Source organism: Dicentrarchus labrax, unplaced genomic scaffold (assembly GCF_905237075.1).
Source record: "Dicentrarchus labrax unplaced genomic scaffold, dlabrax2021, whole genome shotgun sequence".
Taxonomy (NCBI): Eukaryota; Metazoa; Chordata; class Actinopteri; family Moronidae; genus Dicentrarchus; species Dicentrarchus labrax.
The window spans coordinates 28,504,654-28,527,788 of record NW_026136711.1 but is presented as its reverse complement, the minus strand read 5'-3'; the positions used below and the strand labels follow the sequence as shown (position 1 = coordinate 28,527,788).

At 39.3% G+C, this 23,135-nt stretch overlaps 1 protein-coding gene across 1 annotated transcript; it reads right to left on the bottom strand.

The window, feature by feature from the left end:
* Window positions 1-2,083: 2,083 nt before the first annotated feature.
* slc2a1b (solute carrier family 2 member 1b) lies at window positions 2,084-22,302 on the bottom strand. The gene is made up of 10 exons (XM_051413680.1): window positions 21,806-22,302; window positions 12,092-12,187; window positions 7,965-8,125; window positions 7,235-7,475; window positions 6,931-7,093; window positions 6,411-6,598; window positions 6,046-6,150; window positions 5,774-5,875; window positions 5,429-5,632; window positions 2,084-5,041 (listed from the first exon to the last, which is right to left on the bottom strand). Exons 1-10 carry the CDS (start codon window positions 21,818-21,820, stop codon window positions 4,844-4,846), a joined length of 1,473 nt encoding a protein of 490 aa, XP_051269640.1. The 5' UTR covers window positions 21,821-22,302; the 3' UTR covers window positions 2,084-4,843.
* Window positions 22,303-23,135: the final 833 nt, after the last annotated feature.

Genomic DNA, 23,135 nt, shown 5'->3' with positions numbered 1-23,135 from the left:
TGGGCTCAGGGTCCCACTGAAGAAGCCGTCTCTGCTTTGTTCGGTCCTGAAGGTTCTGGCTGTCTCACTATCTGTCTACGCTACAAACGCTCATGTGCCAGGGCATGATCAAACATATTCAAATGCTTGTATATTTGCCCGGGCCTCTCCTGTATCTCATTAGTCGGTATATTGCTGTCAGCAACCTTGAAAATTGTTTAAAATTCACAGGAACGGACCAGGATTTCATAATGTGTTTTGGTTGTTTGCTCTCTGCTGTAAAAGTGCCTTTTTGTAAACAGTTTAAGCCTTAAAGGTCACAGATGATGGGTAATTATTACACTCTAATGTTTGCAGGTGTATGGCTGCCACTCGGGAGACGGAGAAAGAGCATCAGATCAACGTAAAATAAGAGAATCTGGTGCTGAGATTTAACAGATGTCTATGTTAAGACACACAAGTGAGGTGCGACTACTGCCCTTTAAAGGCAGCTGGAGGACATGAGTGAAGTGGAGCGTATCTCTAGCAACGATAACCCTAATCTCATTCATCTCGAGGTCATCCACAGAGGTTAACATCAACTCATTTTCTTTTCATTTACTATTCATTTAGATAGATAGATAGATAGATAGATAGATAGATAGATAGATAGATAGATAGACAGACAGACAGACAGATAGATAGATAGATAGATAGATAGATAGATAGATAGATAGATAGATAGATAGATAGATAGATAGATAGATAGATAGATAGATAGATAGATAGATAGATAGATAGATAGATAGATAGATGGGATATTAAGTCAAGCCAAAAATAGTGATGCACCAACTGTATTCTACACAGATATTACATTTTGCCTATCAAAAGCCTGGCTGGCACATTAAACCAGTCATCCAGTGTCATAACTGTTGTGTAACAGGTTAAAAGAAAATGTTTATTTGTAGCATACATAAGATACAGAGACAGTGTTTGGGTGAATGATCTTTAGAAAAGAGAGAAACTGTAGGTTTAGTCATTCTGGGATCAGATAATACTTCTAGAGAAGTCATCTTCAAACACTTCTATGAAGCCAGAGAATCACTTTAGAATCAATTTTTTTTTTCTTGCTTGCAAATGCTAATATGCACTGAGAAACCAATAAAACTAAACAAAATGCCAGGTTTATTTTCTTGATAAAACATTTAGTATTATGATTTCCACTGACCCTCACCTTTTCTCTCATTTAGGTTTATTTTCAGTTAAGTAACAGCAAGGGGTGCTTAGAGAGATAATATGTGTATTTAAGTTTAGTTTGCAAGTTTAGTTTTTTCATTGTTAATATTGATTTGGTTAGGAAACTCTCTGTCTAGTGTAATTACTTTAGGTGTTGTGTTGCGCATCCTTAATGTCATTAAAGGCTTTGGCTAGCCTGTATACAAGGTCCTCCTGGGTCTAATTTAGTTCGGTCAATTTCTTAAATCAGGACTTCTGTTTGTTTTCCTTTATTTTATCTTAAACATGTGTCCACTTACTGGCTTTTTGAAGCTTTCACCCACATCTCACATGCTTCTTTGGCTGAAGAAGGTCTGGTCAACTTATAACTTAATAGGTGACTAAAATTCCACACATGACGACCCCTGAGCCTTTTCTAATTGACTGCATAGGACTGTGAGATGCGTTTGAAAGCCTCAACTATTTCAGTTTACTTAAAGCTGAGCAGCTTTAACTAAATATAGCATTATAGCAATATAGCACTATAATTTATATCAGCAACAGAAAACACTATGTGCAATGTGAAAGACGTTGCTGGCAGTGGATGAAGAGATAATTATCATCCGATTCTGCAGCTCTCCCATATCTCCATGAATCGTTCAGCTAATTATTTAGATTTTACAGCAACTTCACTGTTCATGTGCATTTTCACACAAGAAAAATCATGTTAAATTGCAAATTGATGTTAACATTTCTCCATGCATGCTGGATGTGTAAAAAAGCAACTGTTTGCTAACCTGTAAGTTGTACGTTGAGGTTGTTGTGCTGCCCCCAAGTGGCCAAGAAAAATAAAAAATCAGTCATTGCAGGTTTAATTCCAAAAAAGAGCCACAAATTGACCCCAAAAACATTATATCTGTATGCACGATTTCTTTTATTCAGCCATTAAACCAGTTATAAAAGATTGCAGAACCATTCAGGACGCCATCCATCACAATTCATATTTCCCAAGCAGAGGTTCACATTCCAACACCATACACACAGATCTTTTATTATTACAAACATTAGAATATGCTCTGTGCGCTAAAAAGAAAACACTACTGAATGCATCTCATTAACACACACCTTACATGTAAAATCTGAATTAGATTTATTATAATAGTATTAGGCCACAACATATCTTCAGATATAAAATTAAAATCAAAAGGGAACAAGAGTACATAAACTAAATGGACATGTGCATCACTACTCAGTACTAATCATTCATTTACCTATCAAAAAAGTTTCTTAAAGTTAAACATTTTATAAATTTTGGAGTGGGTGAGGCTGTAGTGTGTTTCATATTTACATAATGTTGTGTGCCATATGGAGATTTCAAAGGCTACAGGCCACATTAAACATCCAATGCCCAAGCAGAATTGTGAATCTATGTACATAAAATACAGTTTTATATTTGAAATAGACATCGGTCTGTGTGGGGAGGTGCATCTTTTGATGCTATTACACAATTTTGCTGGTGAAGATACGTGAAAGCCACGCAAAGGCACAGAGAGTGGATGTTTCAGTGCTTTCCAGGATGGGTGATGTGACCCATCAAACGACAAAAGATACTCTAGAATGATTTACTATATACAATAATTAACAACTAATTATGGAATGATTAAGTGTTGGATTTGGATCAACGTTCTTATTAGACTAGTAATATTACTATATTTACTCACAACTGACCTGTGTGTGTGTACACACCCAAATGTGCTCCATACAAGACCGTAATAGATATGAACAAATGATTCCACACATTTCCATTTCAAATACATCAAGTAATCCATCAGCAGTACTTCAGTCTCTCTTCAGTAACAAAGATTCCAAACTGGAATAAAAAAAAAGACTGAAACGTCCTCAAAGTTTGTTTCAGTAACAAAGAAATATTACTGTGAATAATAAAGTGCTGCTAAAAAGATAACTTTCCTCAAACAACGCAGGTAAAGCAAAGAAAGGTTCAACAGGTGATACAGGCTCGATAGACAGCGCCGTGTACAGCAAGGTAACATGAGCCAAACTACAGTTTCCTTCACCAGCTACGCAACAGTACGCAACCGAAAGAGAGAAAGAGAGAGAGAGAGCTAACAATACTGAAGAATTCAGTGCACAAGGCACAAAACAAGCCTTACACCATAGTAACACGTGTCGTCCTCCTAGGACACTTTATGGACATTATAGAGTGGAAGGAACACTGGGAGTTCAACCCAAGATAGGTGACAAGCACTTTCAGGATAATGAATACCTTCCAAAAGGCTGACATTCATTTTGGTCCCTATTATTTATTTTCTTTCTTTTTTTTTTCTGAAGATGCTTTGCAGTTGTTTTTAAAGAGGAGGAGTATGCAGCACAGCAGATCCCACTTGTGTGAAAAGATCCTGACAAGCCAATTCACCAGTAAAAAGTGAAAAAGTGAAGATCGCTCACTAACAGAGGCTTTCAGTCTGGATCAGGACAACTGACCTGAAACTGCTCCAAAGTGATAAGGCTGAAAGGCTGAAGGCAGGGGGGCTTGATTTTTTTTTTGATGGGCACTTAAACTCACAAGTGTTCTGGTTTTGTGAGAGAGATTTTTGGTTTTGGGGCTGCGTGATTGTGAGTGCGTTCTTATCTCATGTCATGGTAAAATGGGTGGATGATTTATTTATTTCAACTTCACTGCCAAGTTCAGTGCTCTGGTACTGATCTGTGGAGATTGCTCCTCTTGCAACATCTCAATATTAATTTCATTAAATGTTTGGCTAAAAAGGAATTGTGAAAAAATCTGTGAATGGTAAATGAATTTGTTTGTGTTGTCTGTTTTGTCTTCATGACCATAAATCTTAGAAATATATGACATTTTCAGGAAGAAGAAAAGGCAATAAAAAGAGTAAAATATTGTCCAGCACGTGTAAATAAGTAACAACAATACTCCATAATACGGAGCATTACTGTTAATAAATTTCATTAGGAAAATTAAAATACTCACAGCAATACATCTACATATTTGTGTACTCAGTAGCTTTAAAAAGGTACAAAATAATTTATTCCTTATCAGTGGAGCACTGGCACCTTTTTTAAGGGCAGTGCACCATCTGGTGGGGAGAGACAAAGTTGAGCTGTAGAGCATCTACAGTGCTGAGTCTACAGTGATACAGCTTTACAGTATGATTGATAAAAACAAGTGTTTTGCACAGTGAACTGATCTTGAAAGCTACAGCACGCTTTAACCAGACAATAAACTGACTGTAACGGGCTACAAAGAACAGAGCATAAGCACAATATCAGTAATATATTCAGTGAAAAAAGTTTAAAAAAGGTTAATTGATTGATGCAGACACTCCTTTTCCTTCTTTAAAATATCTTTAACATATTAAAAACCTTCCCCATCTATCCTCAGCTCCCCTGTCCACATCCATAAGGCGACATAGTGCCCATTGAGTTTGTTTCTTTGTGTGACATGAAAGGGTCAGCAGAAGACGTCATGTTGGAGAATCACACAGGGCTGTTCTGTGTTTGGTAATGACGCCCGAAATGTGGTGACAGTGTGAAAATTATTCTACCAATGGATCTGTCTACTTCTACTTAGTAGACCCTTCTCGTTACTCCTCGGTCTGAGAAAGAGTTTGTTAGAAGTAAAAGTAACAGTCACTCAGAGCTGAGAATCAGCTCCCAGGCTGTTGAGCTCCTCCGGCGAGTGCTTCTCTCCTCCAGCAGCCGTCTGGCGGAAGCCGGCCGAAATCTCGTCAAATGTCCGGCCCTTGGTCTCTGGCACTTTGAAGTAGGTGAAGACGAGGAAGAAGAGCAGCAGCACAATGAAGATGACAAACACGTAGGCGCCACACAGCTCCTGTGAAGGGAGATAAGAGGAGAGAATTATTTAGTGGAGTCCTAGCAGGGTTCAACTGTCTGACAGTGAGAATGAAAACTGTTAAGCCTTCAAAAAAAGTATTATGGTAGCTTTAAATACTATTAAGGTGATAGTATTTGAGTTTGTATGACTATAAAATGTGAGTAGTATTATTTACTATTATTAGAGTTCAAATTGAGCCATTCTTTCAACGATATTATTCTGAAAATCAACAATTACTCATAAATTCAACTAAATCAAACAAAATGATTTATTTATTCCATAATCAGTACCCAACTACGTTATTCTCAAGAGATTACAGAATGATGAAAAACACAAATACTGAATCCAAATATTTTTTTCTGTTGTTTTTTTTTTTTTAATCACCTCTAGGTACTGGAAGCCCATTCCCACTATGAAGTTGGCAGTCCAGTTGGAGAAACCAGCTACAGCGAAGGCTGATGGTCTGGGTCCCTGCGAGAACAACTCTGCCACGATGAACCAGGGGATGGGACCCGGTCCAATCTCAAAGAATGCGACGAAGGCAAAAATGGCCACGATGCTCAAATACGACATCCATTTGAGCTGATCCTACAGGAACATAAGACAACAACAAGATTAATTTCTGGTATTTAATCAGTGAGAATCTTGACAACCACCTCCTGCAACTCAATATGTGTTAGAATAATCACTACATATCTACACTGTATTAAGACTTTAAGGGAAACTTACCAGCAGAGCCATGGCAATAGTCATTAAGAGGGCAGATCCTGCCATTCCCAGCAGCCCCAGCATGTGCAGAGACCTACGTCCTGCACGTTCTACCACAAACAGCTGCACCACAAAATAAACAAGATGAGGAACACGGTCAGTACCGTAATATTAAGTCATAAACCTTACATATTGGTAGAACAAACAAATGTTGAATCAACTGTAAAGTGATATCCGAACAATTTTCCACCTCAAAAATTACTGAATTAACTATCATTTCTTTCTGTACTCACCGACACCACAGTGAAAGCTGTGTTAACTACTCCGGCTCCAATGGTGGCATAGACAGGCTGCTCAACTCCGGCTTTCTCAAAGATTCGAGTGGAGAAATAGAACACCTAAAAAGTACGACAACCAAAAAGATTCATGAGAAAGTTCCCTCTTTTTTTTTTTATTACAAAATTGACATGTCTGTATGTTCTGAATATCTTTCCTCTGTTTCTCATGTAGCTGTAGTGTGAAATAGCATATGAATATGTACCAAGTATGTCAGGGAAAAGTAAAGTTTCTCTTTTTTTTTTTCTGTGTCTTTCCTTCAGAAGCTCAAGGACAGACCTCAGAGCGAACAACAGGATAATGTCTAAGCCTGGACACTCACAGCGTTGATTCCAGACAGCTGCTGGGAGAGCTGCAGAACGATGGCAATTATGATGGGTTGACGGTAGAGGGGAGACCGGAACAGCTCCGCGATCGTCACCTTCTTCTCCCTCATCATCTGTCGGCTCTCCTCCTTCATCTCTTGCATGTCAGCGCTCACGTCGCTGGTGCCTCTGAGCTTTTTCAACACTAGAATGTGCAGTGAAAAAAGCAGATTGTTAACTCTACAGGCTGCACTTATTCTTTTCCCCAGTTCAGCTACATTTTTCTTTGTCATTTTTGTTTCCTTTTGATAACATCCTTGGACATTTTAAAGCTCATTGGAATCTGTGATGACGCTTTTAACTTTAGACTTTTGTTGAATTTTAGGATCGAAATATCACCACCAAATTTCAGTAAAAACACAGCACTATTTGAATCAGAAACATACACAAAAGTCATGCAAGGATAAAGCAGTTACAGCTAAATGCATCCACTTTAATCAGTGAGATCTGTGCTCTCTTGTGTATGTGTGAACTAACCAGCTTTGGCCTTGTTCTCTTCGTTCTTGTTGATGAGCAGGAAACGGGGGCTCTTGGGGCAGAGAGGCAACAGGATGCACTGCAAAACGGCAGGGATGAAGGTGAAGCCCAAGAGGAGCGGCCACAAGTCATCGTTGCCCATGACGGACTCCATTCCAAACACCTGAAATCAACCCAGACACACGTCACACATATAAACCACCTCCACAGCTTCTAGCAAGCATTTGGAAAAACAAATTACAAACAAGGGTGTACAATAAAGCCACAAGGTTGTTTTGTTATCGGACAATCGCTATCCACCAACCTGTGCAATGAGGATGCCGACCACAATGCCCAGCTGGTGGAGGGTGCCCAGGGCTCCTCGTAGGGCTGTTGGGGAAACCTCACCCACATACATGGGCACGAAACCTGTGGAGAGGCCGGAGTAAAGGCCCACTACAAAACGACCAATGATCAGCATTTCCCAGGAGCTCGCCATCTTCGAAAAGCCCATCAGAGTGGCTGCGATGAAGGCCAGGATGTTGGCAATGAGCATAGAGTTCCTCCTGTAGGCCACAGAAAATAATATAACATTTAATTTAACAAATTCAGGTCGTGGTATCTACAAATGGCATTTACATATTTTTGGAATTAACTTTGGTATTATCTTTTGTTTGAAGCTCGGATAGTGTTTTAAAAATGCATCCTTAATGTGTCTGTTATTTTTGTTGTTTTCGTGTGATTGTTATGTTTAATGCTTTTTGTGTTCTCTGTGGACCCCAAGAAGAATGAGGGTACTAATCAATATCGTACCATTTTTGAGTTGATAAATTGTGTGTGCAGGCATTTTATTATCAATTGATCCTGGTCCTAGTCTAAAGCGTTGATTACCACAGAAAATCAAGTAATTCGGTCCTCCAGACAAAGACAAAAAATCTAACTGAATTTGTGAGTTGTTAAATTGCTCTTTAAAGCACAGTGTGTTACTTTTTAAAAAAAAGCCCCAAGAAGGCTTTTGGGTTATTGTAACACCAGCAAGATTTTTATTTTTTTACCTTCCCAAACGGTTGACAAAGAGTCCAACGGAGAAGGAGCCAAAGATGCCCCCAACTGAGAAGATGGCGACAGCGATGGACCAGATGACAGTGAGGCTACCTTTGGTGATGGGCTCCTGGTAGCGCTCAAACCACGTCTCATTGATGAACTTCTCAATGATCTGCCACAGGGGGAAAAAGGGTTAGAGTTAAATGTTTTTTTACACAAATAAAATAAATATGTCCTGAGCTGGCTTTGTTTTCCCCCAGGACTAAATGGCCTAAATCACGTTTTATAATTTTGAATTATAAAACAAAGCTGTAATTTGAATTTAGAAACAGATAATCATCATTATACTAGTGGTGGTTACATCATAGTGTTAATGTCATTGTTATCGTTATAGCTCTTGGGAATAAGATCATGTGTGCCGTTTTCCTCTTGCTCAGGCCAATACATAGCAATGGTTGAGCTGTTACTGTGTGACCAGCTGGTGGCAGCAATGCATGATCATCACCATTTCCTGGCAAACAGGAAGTTAACCAGCCAGGGTTAAGTGTCAAGTTTCAGTTCCCCTCCCCTTTGCCAATCCCCAGCACAGACGACAATGTTGACAAACACGCCCAGGCGAGCTAGTGACATTGACTGAATAGCTGAGCCTGCGTCTGCTAATGTGTGCGTCACACTGACACTTCTCAAGTGATTCAGAAAGGTCACCATCCTGTCTGCAACCTCTCATAAAACTCTGACTTCACCAGTATGTCCCTGACCCCCCCATCACCACCACCATATGTTAACTCCAGCTCTGTCATGTGCCTCTGCGATAGTGTAACATCACCTGTATTTGTTTTGAAACCTTTGGCAGTCGAACTAGTACAAGAGCTCTTAAGGTGGCTCAAATACAGCATGTGGACACTCAGCAGTTTCCTCATTGGCTATCATGTGTGAAGGGCTTTCCATTGGTGGAGGGATACATATAGCATGACATGGTTTGGGTCATGTGCACTATCAGCTTCACTCATAAGACCTTGCTTAGTGATATCCCAAGTGTGTCATCATACACTGTCCCCTGACATTCATCCCCCTTATATCCATCATTTGCAAGTGGAATATAACATTTACTACTTTTCAAGTGCAGTACTTAATTACACTCCATTTTCTGCTACTTTAATACTTTACTTCAGATTTCAGAGGGCAAATTTGGACTTTTTACAGACAAAACAAATGATTAGATTAAAAAATATGACTCTTAGATAATAGGTTAAGCCAACCAACAGTGTATTAAGTTTTACCACCTAGACCAGCAGCAACATTAAAATGGTGCTTAGCAGTTAATATATCCGTAATGACCCTTTAATATGACAGATGACACTGGCAGCCTGCAGGGCCAGAGTACTTTGGACATATTAAGTTGATGATACTACACTGTGATAATACTTACTTTCACTTTAACCTCTAATAACTAATTTTTTGTTGGAACAAGTCGTAAACACAACAATGACGTGTCATTTCCTTTTAGGTTGATATGGCGAACTTGTTAGCAAGCAGTTGCATATTTATACATCCAGCAGTTACAGAGAAACATTATAATTCATTTGGAGTCGTGTTTCTGGTCTTCACCAACTCCTAAATGCTCCACTATATTCACCAGCTCATGGCTATATTTTGTATGTCTGTAGTTTTGTGCTGAGCCGGTAGTGTACAGTATACAGTTTTTAGAGACTGTACACTGTACACAGCTGCCTGCTGCAACCGAAAGCAACGCTATGAGTTTGGTGAGAGTGAACCAAAACAGTAAAACCACCGGACAGACAAACAATGAACCGAAACTCTGAAAAAATTCAGAAGGCAGAGTGGGGGGGTGCAGATTCTGGTGCCAATTCTCTGTTTCTCACGCTGTTATTATAAACATCAAAGACAGGGATTGAAGTGAACATGTCATTCATTGTTATTATCAGGCCAAGACTATAGTGCCAAAGTGACACTTTCACTGACTTGAATGGCAGCTCTATAGAAATTGCAATATTATTTTGTGTTTACTCCCTGGTCTCAGTAGACTGTGCAGTCCAAACCACCAGCTGGCCCTAACCACACAATGTAACAAGCTGTCTATTCATGCTGCCAGGCTGTCAGCATATGTTGTCGGGGCTGCCTGGTAGGCAGGTTGTCAAGGTGAGCACTGTATTCAGCATACACAGGTGTAATAATAACACTTATTTGTCTTTACATCTTGTTTTCTGGGCAGTTTTTAGTTGTTCTTTTTTACAAAAGGACATTTCCAAATAAGGATATTATTTGCTTTGAAGAGCAAGCAGACATGCAGCAGGGGGAGGAGGACAGGAGCTACAGTTAGGCCCTTGAAAGAGCTTATCTAATCAGCGTCCTAGGTCACCCGCAGCACCAGCATCCTTTATCACACGCTGGAGCACAGAGGGGAGAGGTGCTGGTGATAATCTGAAGTGCTGTTGCTATATAAAAGTTGTATTTGTAATATTATAGCCTCTTAAGGGTCATTAACTAATCAAGGATTAAGTGTGTGTTGGGTAACTGTTGGGTAACTCCTGCACAGTCATTCTTGAACTGTTTGCATGTGATACTGAGACCCCAGGCAGGGTACTGGGACGGGGATAAAGACGCAGGAGGGCAGGTTCACACTAGCCCACTGTGTAACAGCCCGGGCCTCCCTCTCCCTTGATTTGCAGCCCCTCACTCAGCCACTCACAAAACACTGTGTGGCTCATGAGCTGAGCTCCATGAAGCCGAACACGTGTTGTTTTCATGGTGGAGGCAAATATGTGCTACTCTAACAGTTGTAGAGGCAAAACACTGGATTAAATGTTATGAAATATCGTTAAGTCTTGACCTCTTTTAGGCAAGTTAGGATATTCTGAAAATGAAAGAATGATTTATTTAAGTAAACAAAAATGCCACACAATCCCCAGTCCCAGCTTCTCATATGTGAGCATTTGCTGCGAGTTTTGGACTGTTGGTTGGAAAAAACAGTCATCTGAAGAAATCACTTTGCACTGTGGAAACCGTGACAGACCTTTTCCATTACTTTTCTGACATACATAGAACCAAATTATTAACTGATTAGTCTAGAAAATATTTGTTAGATATATAAATTATGAATTAAAATAACTGTTAGTTGCAGCCTTAGACTATGTTATGTTTTATATAAGTCCAGTTTCTAATTTTAAGTTTCATTGCACAATCCATGACAATTGCACAAGTTTTGCACAAATGTCTCAAGGCATAAAATTCCCTCTTTAACACGTGCTGCCTGCTTCGTCTCAAGAAGAAATGAAACAGAGCCTGTATTTACCCAGACTCCCTCTTTTGTCTATTTCTTGTGAATTTCAACTTTCTTAAACTGATGAAAGCTGCTCTTGTTTACAAAGCGTTTCAAAGTGGACGAGCAGTTCAGATAGAGATCCGGCTGCCCTCACAGACAGAACACCACAAAACAGCTGTGACTGTAGATCACTGTGACAGTCTGTCTTCAGCACACCGAGGACTCACTCTGTATATGTCAAAGGTAGATAAAAAGAGCAGGCGGAGCTGTGGCCTGTCTGGCGACACACCTGTGACCTGTGTACAGACAGCTGCAGCCTCAGGGTGCAGCAAGACCAATGCAGAAGTTATTGCAATATAGACATTCCCCAGGAAATGAGTTTCTTTGTTGTACCTGTCTGTTAATAAAACCTACTGTAGATTTACTCCAGGGAGGGGCACGAAAACACATTTAATAAATGTTTAAGCTATGGGGATAGGTGGCTGTCTACCTCCTTCATTTAATTTCCTTGTCTAGCTTTTCCCAGCCTGCAGCCAGACAGCAGAGGCCCATTTTTGGGCATGGACACACTCTTTTACACAGGAATCGTTAAGAGTCTGTTAATACAGATGTCCTTGGGCCTGAATGCGGCTATTATTATCTCACCCCTGAAACCCCCCCCTTTCTGTCCCATCCTACAGTCCAACAACTGAGTGAACAACCAGCACTGGGGCTACTTTAGAAGGGGGAATGATCTACTGTGTGAATAATATCAAACATATACTGCAGACCCAGTATTGCATGTCAGTGGGCTAAGACAAGCCCTAAAACCTTCTTGTAGGTACTGAATGACATGCTTGCAGACATATGACTCACCTTTTGAGGGGCATTGATGACACCGGTGTTGTAGCCGAACTGCAGGGAGCCGATCACAGCGGCTCCAACGCTCATCATTAACGGGAACGTTATTTGCTGCAAGACAAAAAAGAGAGTAGAGGAAATTAAGTCAGTGAAGGGACTAGTTTAACTTGATATTCACCGCTTCACCCAGTGGACAAATGTTTTGTCCAAGAGCTGGAATGAACGCAAATAGTATGATTAACAGCTGTATCATCTTTCTAGTTGGACAATGCACACTCCCACACATATCGGTTTACAAACTGAAAATTAAATCAATGCCAGTTTTTGGGACAAGGCGTTCACTATCTTCTTGTATCACTGACTTTTTTTTTTTTCTACTTGCAGTTGTGCTTCAGCCATCCTGAAAATATGTCTCTTATTTTATCATCACAGCATAGTCACAACAAGTATAATGAATGCACTGTTAAAAATATCTTGATGATGCTTGATATCGGGCCCACGTTATGCAACACAGTGAAACCGGTCTGCCCATAAAATATGCCTCATGACAACTGAAGGGATAACTTCAGGAAAAACAGGAAAGAGAGGAACAAATGTATCTTCAGACTCTTAATGGACAGATCGAACAGCCAACAGTCAGACAGAAACCTGTTCCCAGAAGCATGTTAACTGAGATATGAGGACAATGTTGCTAAAAAGTAAAACTTCAGGTCAGGTCTGAGGAGGAGGAGTTATCCAAGCGAAAGCTTTTTGGAACAGCTCCAGGTTAGACCCAGGTCTCCATGTTATTGTCTGTGTTTCTGTCCCTGTTATTACAGAGCTCACTTGTTGCTTGATCTTTATAGATCCCAGGAGATCAGTAGCGATTTTCCTCATACCAAAAAGTTAATAAACCAGAGACAAGTATGTCTACAAAAACTGCCTCTAGCTACAGCTAGCCTCTAGTTGTTCACCCTCTACCACTTCTTCCCTCCACTGATTGAATGTACTAGTGTTTCAGTGTGGAAGGAGAATCATTCAAACATGACCTGAAAACAGATGCAAGTACTGTATGCAAGTTTCTGCACGTACTTCAGATAAAATTTAGAGCCATACAAACAGCAGAAGAGTGGCTCACTATTTCCATCTTTTATATCTCACCATCAGTCATTGTGTCTGCATGACTGTTTTGACCTAAGTCCTGTGACTCACACCAATCCTTTGCCACAGTGATTCACACCAGATAGGTTCTTATGTTATGGCAACAAAAGACCCGACCTTCAAAAGGGTAGAAGGGTCATCTCAAAATCTCTTTCAGTTGCAGACAAAACTACCAGAAATTTTACTTAATCCAACACATGACACATTTTATTTTGTTGCAAGGATCAAACCTTCCTACTTTAACTTATTTTTCTAGTTTAGCCTGTAGACCAGAGTAAGAGTGGACACAAACCAAGGACACAATGAGTACCTGAAGACCTCTGACACCTCCAAGACAACCAAGGCCCATGTTGATCCTGGTGAGACACTTGTCAATCTATCTGTGCTTGCTGTAAGTTGCATTGGAGTGAGGCAGCAGAAACAATCTGTGACCACAACACTGACATATTATCAATTCAATATACACTGATATGGCAAACACTTAATGTTATAATTTCACATCCAGCAAGTCCAAAGTAACTATTTGAAGAAAATATCTGGCTCCAAGTTCACCAGCTAGTCACTAGCTTTGTCTGTCTGCTGTTTGATGCTGAGCAGGAAGTCTACAGTGGAGCCTTTTCACTGAAAGCAGCACTGTTACATCTGGAAAAGGTGCTATGAGAGTGGTAAAGATTTCAGATCCTTTCTGATTTATCCTATCGTTGTCCCGCCTGCTGTGTATTTCTATTTGGGAAATAGCGTGTCAGCCAGTACTTCGTAGCAGAAGCTCTGGAGAGTTTCAAGACAATTAGTGAGGTGGAGTTGAGTTAAAACTTAGTTGGCACTGTATAGTTTGGACAGTGGAAGCATGTGTGTATCCAGGAGGAGGAGTAAGTTTCCTTTTTTGCTGCAGATCTGTGTCTAAGTTGCTATATGCAGGATGTGTAATAATGCTAATGTTAGTTAACTGGGTTGTGTGCTGTCTTAGGGGGTGCTTGTAACGAGGCTTTTTTCCAATGTGCTATTCATTGCATACTACAAATAGGGAGGGGACCAGAGCAATGAGCTGAAAAATACTCTGTAGATTATTCAGTTAATCCATCACGACAAAGTGACCCCTTTTACATGCAAGTAGTCACGTGATCTATATTTATATCTATAATATAAAAAGTATTCGTTCATGTTTACAAAATTAAAAGTTATTCTTGTCATTATGTCTCCACAAACGTCATGTTAAGAGTACATCTCTGATTCAAACCTTGGGGCTAAACGTCTGGAATTTTTCATTTAGGCTTAAGACGATAAACACAAGAACAAACCCCACCAGGTTTTATAATAAAGACAGTTCTTAGAAACTATTTGAAAAGGATTGTCCCTCTGTACTATCACCAAACTGCTACAGGCTACTTTTAAAATTGCAGTATTCCTGGTGACAGTGGAGCCTGGGTAACATGAGTAACAACTGTTTTTTTTTTTTCAGAGACCAAGAATTCCTCCCCTGCATGATGAAGAGGAAGCAGAGCTGGAAAAAAAGAAACTCCTGTGAGTTTTTGGAGCCAGCCACTCCAGCGTGGCTAAAGAGACTTAAAGATCCGCCTACATTTCTGAGCCAATGGGGACTCTGAGTTATGAGGGTCAACAAGTCCATGACAGGACTGTTTGGGCACAGAATATAAACACACTTTTCAACATTGTGGGCTGGGCTCTTAAAGGAGCCATGTTGCCAATGAGGAGACCAACCAGAACTGATGTCATTGTGTAAAGCCACAGCTCCACGGCCGCTTTGACAGAACAAGAAACACCACAAGCTTTCAGTGAACTATCAGCTGTTTTTTTTTAGTATAAATACACAAATCCTGTCTGTCCCCTCTGGGAAACTTGTCACTGGACTCTGTTTAAATCTGGAACCCCTCTAGGGACTAGCTGGAATTACTTGTTCCCTTAAATGCGGATGTTCAAATCCAGCTGCAAACAGCTGTCAAAAGTAGGTATGGCGGAGTGTGAAGTGAAATCAAACACTCCTCTGTGACATCTTTACCTTTAACCGACATACAAGGAGGAGACCTCCCTCAGCCTGGCCTCAGAGCACACATACTGTCTGTATAGTCCAATGAGTTTTAGTAATCATAGTAATGAGATAATACTGTAAATATATCATCTAAAGCTTGAAGAAATCCAAATGTTTCATGATTGGTTACATTTTAAATGTGTACTGAACAAACTCAGATATCAAGCAAACCTATCCTGCCCCTCTCTTACCTTTCAAAGTAAGAGTTTGATACTGTTCATTGTACGCAGAAACCAGAAGCAGCAGCATAATACATAACTTCCTCGCTGGGGAAACAATGAAGTCACACCCAAAACAAATATTTCACGATCGTAGCCCTAAAGCCACCGCCGATGACCCTTCCTATCACTCTCTTCCTTTAATAGTTACCTCCAAGGTATCTTTCCCTTAGCTGTAGCTTTAAGTTTTCTTTACATTTCTAGTGGAAATGGAATTTCGTGAATTTGTTTACTTACACAAGATGACTAATCTAGTCTGGCAACAACCTGTGTAACATGCTAATCTACATGGAGGCTTAAATCTGATTAGGTGAGGAAGAATTCACTACACTAAAGCAGTTTTAACTACACTATAACATAGTATATATAAGTATTACAACTTTGCCCAAAACAGTTCCCAACAAAAGGCATATTTTCGGAAAACCATGTAAAGTAAGTAATTATAATATAATAATTCTGAAGGTTTTGAGTGTATAATGCTATCAATAACAAGGGAAAGTCAGCCTGTACAGGTCTCTAACATTTGTTCTCATTTCCACTCTTCCAACCACTGACTGGAACTGGCAAAAGGCGGTTTCAATACAGACAAACTCATCTGCCAACACTGACCAGCATTTAGTCGGTGCTTGGTGCTAATTCTCTACCCTGCTCCTGAAAACAAACTTTTCTTCTTCCAAGCCTGAATCAATGCACAGTGGTGACGGTAAAAAACCCTTCTCTCCTCCCATGCCTCTGCTCTATCTACAAGTTCCCCAGAGCTGATAAACACTGATGCAAATGTCTCCTCTTTGCATGTGAAAAGTCAAATGAAATGTGGTTAGCAAGGAAATTCTGTCTAGTCATTGCTGCTATATACACTTTATACTGTTGATAGTAGCTTTGGTTGCTTAGCACCAAAGACTCTCTGCTCTTATTGGGTAAACACTGACAGCAGCCAACACTAGTTGATAGCGAATTAAAGAAACACACAATACAGGTGAATTAACCAGAATGGAAAATGGAGATCTGTGCAAACACTGACTGTACACGTCAGCTCACACTCATTATACTCCTTTTCTCACGTAGACAACTCATATGCACTTTGACTGGATTACTGAAAGTATAATGAGGAAATGAAGTAGAAGAGCAGTTTTCTCCAAATAAGGAAATGTGTAACTATAACCCGCTAGTATAAACCATCATTTAACTATGTATGCTTGAGCCCAGAATCAATAAACAGCGTCTTTAAACATAAAGTTGATCTTTGAGAATCAGATCTAGAAGTGCACATTTAGTAATTAAAATGTATCTCTTTATTTAAAACACATCCACTAATGCATATAAACACAGAGAGAGTCAAAACAGGAAACGATTGACATAGATTCTTTAAAATGGAATGGCGTTGTGGTAAACCTTTCAAGAAACTGAGAGAGTCACAACAAAGTATGTCAACAGGAAAACCAAAGCGCTGCAAACAACTGAATCCTTTGCTTGAGTAGAAGTACCAACGCAACAAGATTAAAATACTAAAGTAAAAGCACAAAAGTATTATCAGAAATTCAGTATCAAAGTAAAAGCGTTTTATTGTAACACTACTTAGTTTGTGACTAATAACAGTCAATCTCACAGGGGGTTTCTTCTGAATCAGCTCAGTGTTTCATTTAAAAAAAAAAGAAGAAGATGATGAAGAACAGGCTGTAATTTGGCTAAATTCAGTTCCTGCTTGCCAGAGGGTGCCAGATTCTTGGTTATGGCCTACGCTGCTACCATCACGTCCCCCCCACACGTCACTGCTGCAGTCTCAGCTTACACAGCTGTGGGGAATCCAATATGTGCCCCGTCCTCACCTCAACTCCTCTCAGCTCTGCTCAGTTTTAAAGCCTCCTCACCTATTCTGTGGGAACCGTTTCCAAATACTCTTACTGATTGTTTTAATGTTTTTTGTGTACTAAAGATGGAGGCAAGTTTCTGTATTGGCACAGTCCCACAGACTGTAGGACATACTTTATTAATACTTTACTATTTGTATTCCTGCTGTTGCTATGTGATTGATAGAAAAGCTCTCTACTTACTAACTTACTGCCTTAGTTCTGTTATTGTTGTAGCTCTTGTGTCCTGTTACATGTGAGGTCTGTTAAGTGTTTGGGTGTAAATAAACTGAAGCTGAATTTTAAAAAAAGAAGTGAAATTAATATTAACTGCAAAGCGGAACAAAGGCATTGTGTTTATGTGATTAAATATCTTCCTTAGTTTTACACCTGTGGTAAAATCCATACAGGTGCAGCCAAACACTTCTTCTAAGGGGAAGCAAGCCTGATCTCTACAGTACCTATTGGCAGATGAATAATGTAATAAAAGGTGTGTGTGTTTGTCATGTTTAATACAGCGTATTAAGCAGAGTTGTACATATGCCATGTAATTGTCTGAGTTTCCTATTACTCCTGGTTATTATTAACCTTTCTTTAAACACTGTAGAACAATAAGAGACACCAAGAAGAATTTATCTTTTGTATGCTTGATGTGACACTCGAGAGTTCATTATTTTAAAAGGTGCTCATTTAGCTGCATGTACTGCATTATAGACTATTAGCAAACACAACTGGAAGTGTTTAAGGCCTTATCTGTCAGGGCCAGTGAATTTCCAGCCCGTCACAGTGAGATCAGATAAAAACTCAGAGTTAGGCTCTTTGTTTGGGAAACGTTAGTGTGGCTGAAACAAACAACAGGACTATCCTATACTAGGATTATTTTCATAGAGACTGCATTTACAGTATATGGTCTTTTAGTGACTATATTATCAGTTCAAGTAGGTTTTGATGTGTCTGTGAGTGCAAAAGTTTTTGAGGATAATTGAGACAACCAATAAGAGTTCAAATCCTCTGTGACAAACAGTAATAATAAGAATAAGAATAACAAGACAAGATTATTAATATCCTTATCAATATCCAGTACAGCAGTATAGAGGTGAGGTGTGTAATCACTCCACAATTATTATGCTAAGGAGTAAAACTGCTTAAAATGTTAATATTTAATTATATTTCAGCCGAAATGATCAAAATACTTACAAATACTGTAACTATTTAACTCAGGTCATATAATGCAGCAATAAGAACAAATCAGGCAGTCAATAAGAAGAAATTAATATTTGATAGTCAGAGGGGAGACCATGCTTTTAGAGGTTGAACACATAAGTTAAAATCCTTTGTCAGGTCTGATTTATTAAAATCAAGCAGATTTCAATGGTGGGTCCATAGAGACACAGCTCTGCCCTGCACAACAATCTCCTCCCTGTGAACGGTGATCAAACATGGGGATCAGTACAGTGCGCACATAGTCATCCACTTTCTCAAGAAAGTTAATTAAACATGCACTCTCGCTTGCTTGTTCATCTCAATTAAAGCCCTCCTAGATCTCTTAATCCCAATTTTGCAAAGACTCATTAAGCCTCATTAGAACATAGCTGACAGTTACACTATAAGACATACTGAAGAGAGCTTGTCATGCAGATGAAAGTAAATCTACTGGATCGTCTTAAAGAAGGCAGGAGTTGGCAGATGGCTGAAAGGAAGTGGAAGGTCTGTGCAATTAGGTCTGTACAATGAAAGGCTGCTTGTTGGCTCTGGACTCTCAATCAAAATACCTGTGCTGTCAGGAATAAGATGTTTAGGGGTTGTTGTTCAAAACAGAACAGGTCAACTGTATGCTTGACCCCAATTACTATTTTATTCCTGACTGAGGCAAGTTTTCAGACTCAAACAAGAGTGCAAACAAGATGTCAGTTTGATGGAGAAGCTGTGTGATTTGTGCAATTTAAATAACTGCATTATAATAAGAATACAAAAACCTGGATTATAGAAACCTGGGCCAAGCCCACTTCGTGAGAACGACGTTTTGTTGGAACTATAGTTGCCTGGGGAGGTTTTAATACAAGCACTGAAGCATGAACACTTCTCTGAATGTGTGTTACTTCGTAGTCGTTCTACCACTTCCTACCACTGCTTTTTTTGTGAACTTTTTACTCACTGACGTTCCCATATACTTGCCCCATCTGCACATAACTTTGCATTACACTAAGCACAAGTCAGGTATGAAAATCCCCACCACGAGATGTTAATTAGCCCATGCTTAACTACTGTTTAACAACAGACACGCAAAAACACACAGCTCCACACTGCTGGAAGCAGCAAAACACAAAAGAGGGAGTGCAGCAAACAGCCTGGGAAGGAAAGGGACATGGCTTTAACGCCCCAGGGTTGGCAACTGCGTATTCCCTCGGTGGGCTCTGACTCTCTCTGGATGTCTGCTGTGTTAGTGTCACAGTGGAAACTGGGAACAGAGAGAAGCTTTCCCATCACGTCCACAACAAACTTGTCCAGCTGAAGGTCCTCGATAACACAGCGTGCATGGTTGTAAAAATTGTTTGGAGGGACAGAACAGCAGCAGCTAGGGAAACATTTTCTGACCACAATGTCAGACTGGGCTGCCTTGTGCTTCTCCGCCGGGTTGAACTGCTCTTACATCAATGAGAAAGAAGGGGAAGAAGAGGGAGGTTTCTGGCGTACGTGCTTCACTGTGCTTCATGAGTATGTAACAGTGACCAAAAGCCACACCAGGATGGAGTCAGCATTATCACCAGATCAGTCATCATGTTTACTTCCTGGACAATGAGCATCACAGTCACACATCACTGTAGTTGAGTTTAGTGATTGTTGAGATCAAGAATGTCTGAATGCAATGCCGGCTGTTCGGATGTGAGTTTGATACTCAGCATTGAGTTTAGGGCTGAAACTAACAATTGCTATCATTATCAAACATTAGTGATCATTTAGTCTAACAAAGAGGCTAATTTGATGTTTTCAAATGCCTTTTTTTGTCCGATAATCCAAAATCCAAAAGTTTCGGCTGAAGTAATTAATTGATTAGGTCAGAAAATCTTATAACAACTTTATTATTTAGTTATTTATATAATAATTTATCACTGTCTTAGCCAGTGGTGCTTAATCAAGTACAATTTAGTGGTTCAGTGGTTTTCTTTTTATGCTACTTAATACTTCTACTAACTCCAATACATTTCAGAGGGTAATATCGTACTTTTTCTGACCCAATATATACCTACAGTTATTCTGTAGATCAATATTTCACAAACAAAACATACGATGACTTCATAAAAATATGGCGCATTACTACTGCTTAAACTGCCAGCAGCATATTAGGTATATAAAATCAGCTTCACCACCCCCAACTACAACTTAGAAACTTACATGTTTATGCATCTGTAATAATTATATATTAGAACTGAAACCCTTCAATTAATCAATTAGACTTAAGAGAAAAGTATTTTTTTCAAGCAAACATGCTGAACATGAGATGCTGATTTTATTCGTCTATATATGATAAACTGCACAACATTGGACTGTTGGTCGGACTTTCCAGTTCTAGACAGAATTGATTAACCAAGAAAATAATCTGCAGATAAATCGATAATAAAAATAACTTGCAGCCCTATAATGCATCATATACAACAATGTACTACAGATACTACTGGTGCTGCACAAACACTACACTTGATACTTATAGTGGATTTTAATAATTAATATAACAATAATAAAATACTTTTTCTAACTTTTCCTAACTTTACTTGTAATAGAGTAAATTCTTCTATTGTTACTTTGACTTGAGACACTTCTTCGACCACTAGTGTTACCAATTAACTGTTATCAGTGCATTATGTCATTATTGATTATTATAAACGATTATTGGGAATAAATAGCTGCTGTTAAACTTAAGTCACAGACCACCTTAACTACAGACTACGATAACTGCGTCATTTCTCACAACACACGAAACACGTAAACAAGGCGCGAGGCTCTATGACGTAAAAAAGATCATCCGGAAATAAACTGCAAGAAAGCTAAAAAAATAAAATAAAATCGACGTATTTATCACTAATGTAATGATTTTAAATGGATGTTACACGAACAAATACGTGAAAAAAACACACACTGAAGCAGCGTATGGTTACTGTTGAGTGCAGACACCTAAAATATCTCATAAAAGGACGTAAAAGCGCCAAAAAAAAGAGCTTTAAAAAGACATGTGCGCAGTCAGAAACCCCCCACGAGCGACCACGGAGGTGGAGTAACGATGCAATAGACACAATATGAGCTGCATCCTCGCTGCTGGCTCTGCGTTTGGACACATGTGGAAGAAGCTCATGAGTAAATGAGAAAATAGTGTGAACTCACTGAACTGTGAACTCAGTGACAGCACGGAGCTTTAACAGCGAGGAACAAACCAAACAGGTTAGACAGGTTTTAAAGCTCAACGAACCACAGATAGAAATACCTTTCCCGTGTCCATGGCTGCGCTGTGGTGGATATATATATATATATATATATATATATATATATTGTCTCTTCTTTTCTTTGTGGAGGGTGATGGAAGAACTTCCTCAGAGGTGGGTGGGTGGGTTGGTGGGGGTCTCCCGGCGCTTTCTCTCAGAAGTCAGTCATCTTGAAGGTTTTTTTTTTTTTTGTTTTTGTTTTTTTTGTTCCTTTAAAACAACTTTCAAACTTCAGTCGACTGTTTTAAGGATTCACAAGTCTCGTTTTTGTGGTGGTTTTTCTCTTTAAAAACAAACAATAACAATAAAAAAAGAAAAAAAAAAGAAAAGGCAGCTTGAGTCGGTGCTGTTTGTCTCTCCGTTGTATTTTAACCCTCCAGCTGATTTTTAATTTCACAACTTCATGGATGTGGTAAAGTCTTCCAGGATGTTTGGGCTGCTGCAGCGGTGGAGCTCGTCCGGCTTTGTCCAACACTTTCTTTGGATACGTGAGCCGGTTTGCAGATATTATAGCTGACGCAATGTTAGTGGGATGGGTCAGAGCTCGAGGCCCATCCTCCTGGACAACCAATGGCACAGCACGAGGCTCTTTACGTCACACACACAAGGGAGGATGGGTAAAATGCAGCCAAGCAGGGGGGGTAACAGCGTCCAGATCCTTTTAGAAGTGACAAGTAAAAGTCCTGCATTCAAATTCAAAGTATAAATACAGTATTAAAGTACTTTTCCTCATTAGTTTGGGCCCTAAAGCAGATAATCCCCAACCTTTTTCCTTAAGGTACAACTTTTTTATTATCACTGAGTCAACTGGCGAGCCCCTCGACTGACATATTTTATGGATATTTCATATTATATTCAATCCATGACAACAACCGTACAGAACAACTGATGAACTGTACAGTGAACCCACATAGTGAACACAATAACTGCAGGAAGTTTGTGTAAAAGGAGAGATTTGGAGGAATTCTGAGCAGATTATTTCCTGTGAATATTGATCAGAGATGATGAGATTACTATTATTTATATTATTATTCTGTATATTATCTGTATATTGTAACAGCATTTTAAAGTGAGCATCTGTCAATTAAAAAAAAAAGAGATGATGAGATTTCATTATATTTTTAGAAAGTGTAAATATAATTCTCTGTATGTATTCTGTTGTTGTTGTTTTTACCTACTTAATAGGCTTTGCTTTGGACAAATTGCAGGTTTTCTTCCAATTGTTCTATTAGCTCTTCATTCGGTCGTTACTTTTTGTACTTTTCTAATGCAGGACGAGATTGTAAAAACAAGAATTTCATTTAGTTTTCTTCAGAGAAATGAATAAAATGT

What these genes read in the sequence shown, in the direction of transcription:
- slc2a1b (XM_051413680.1), bottom strand. An exon ending in CAGCTTTCACTGTGGTGTCG is followed by an intron (nt 5,876 to 6,045) that starts GTGAGTACAGAA and finishes TTTGTGGTGCAG; the next exon opens with CTGTTTGTGGTAGAACGTGC. An exon ending in CTATTGCCATGGCTCTGCTG is followed by an intron (nt 5,633 to 5,773) that starts GTAAGTTTCCCT and finishes ATGTTCCTGTAG; the next exon opens with GATCAGCTCAAATGGATGTC.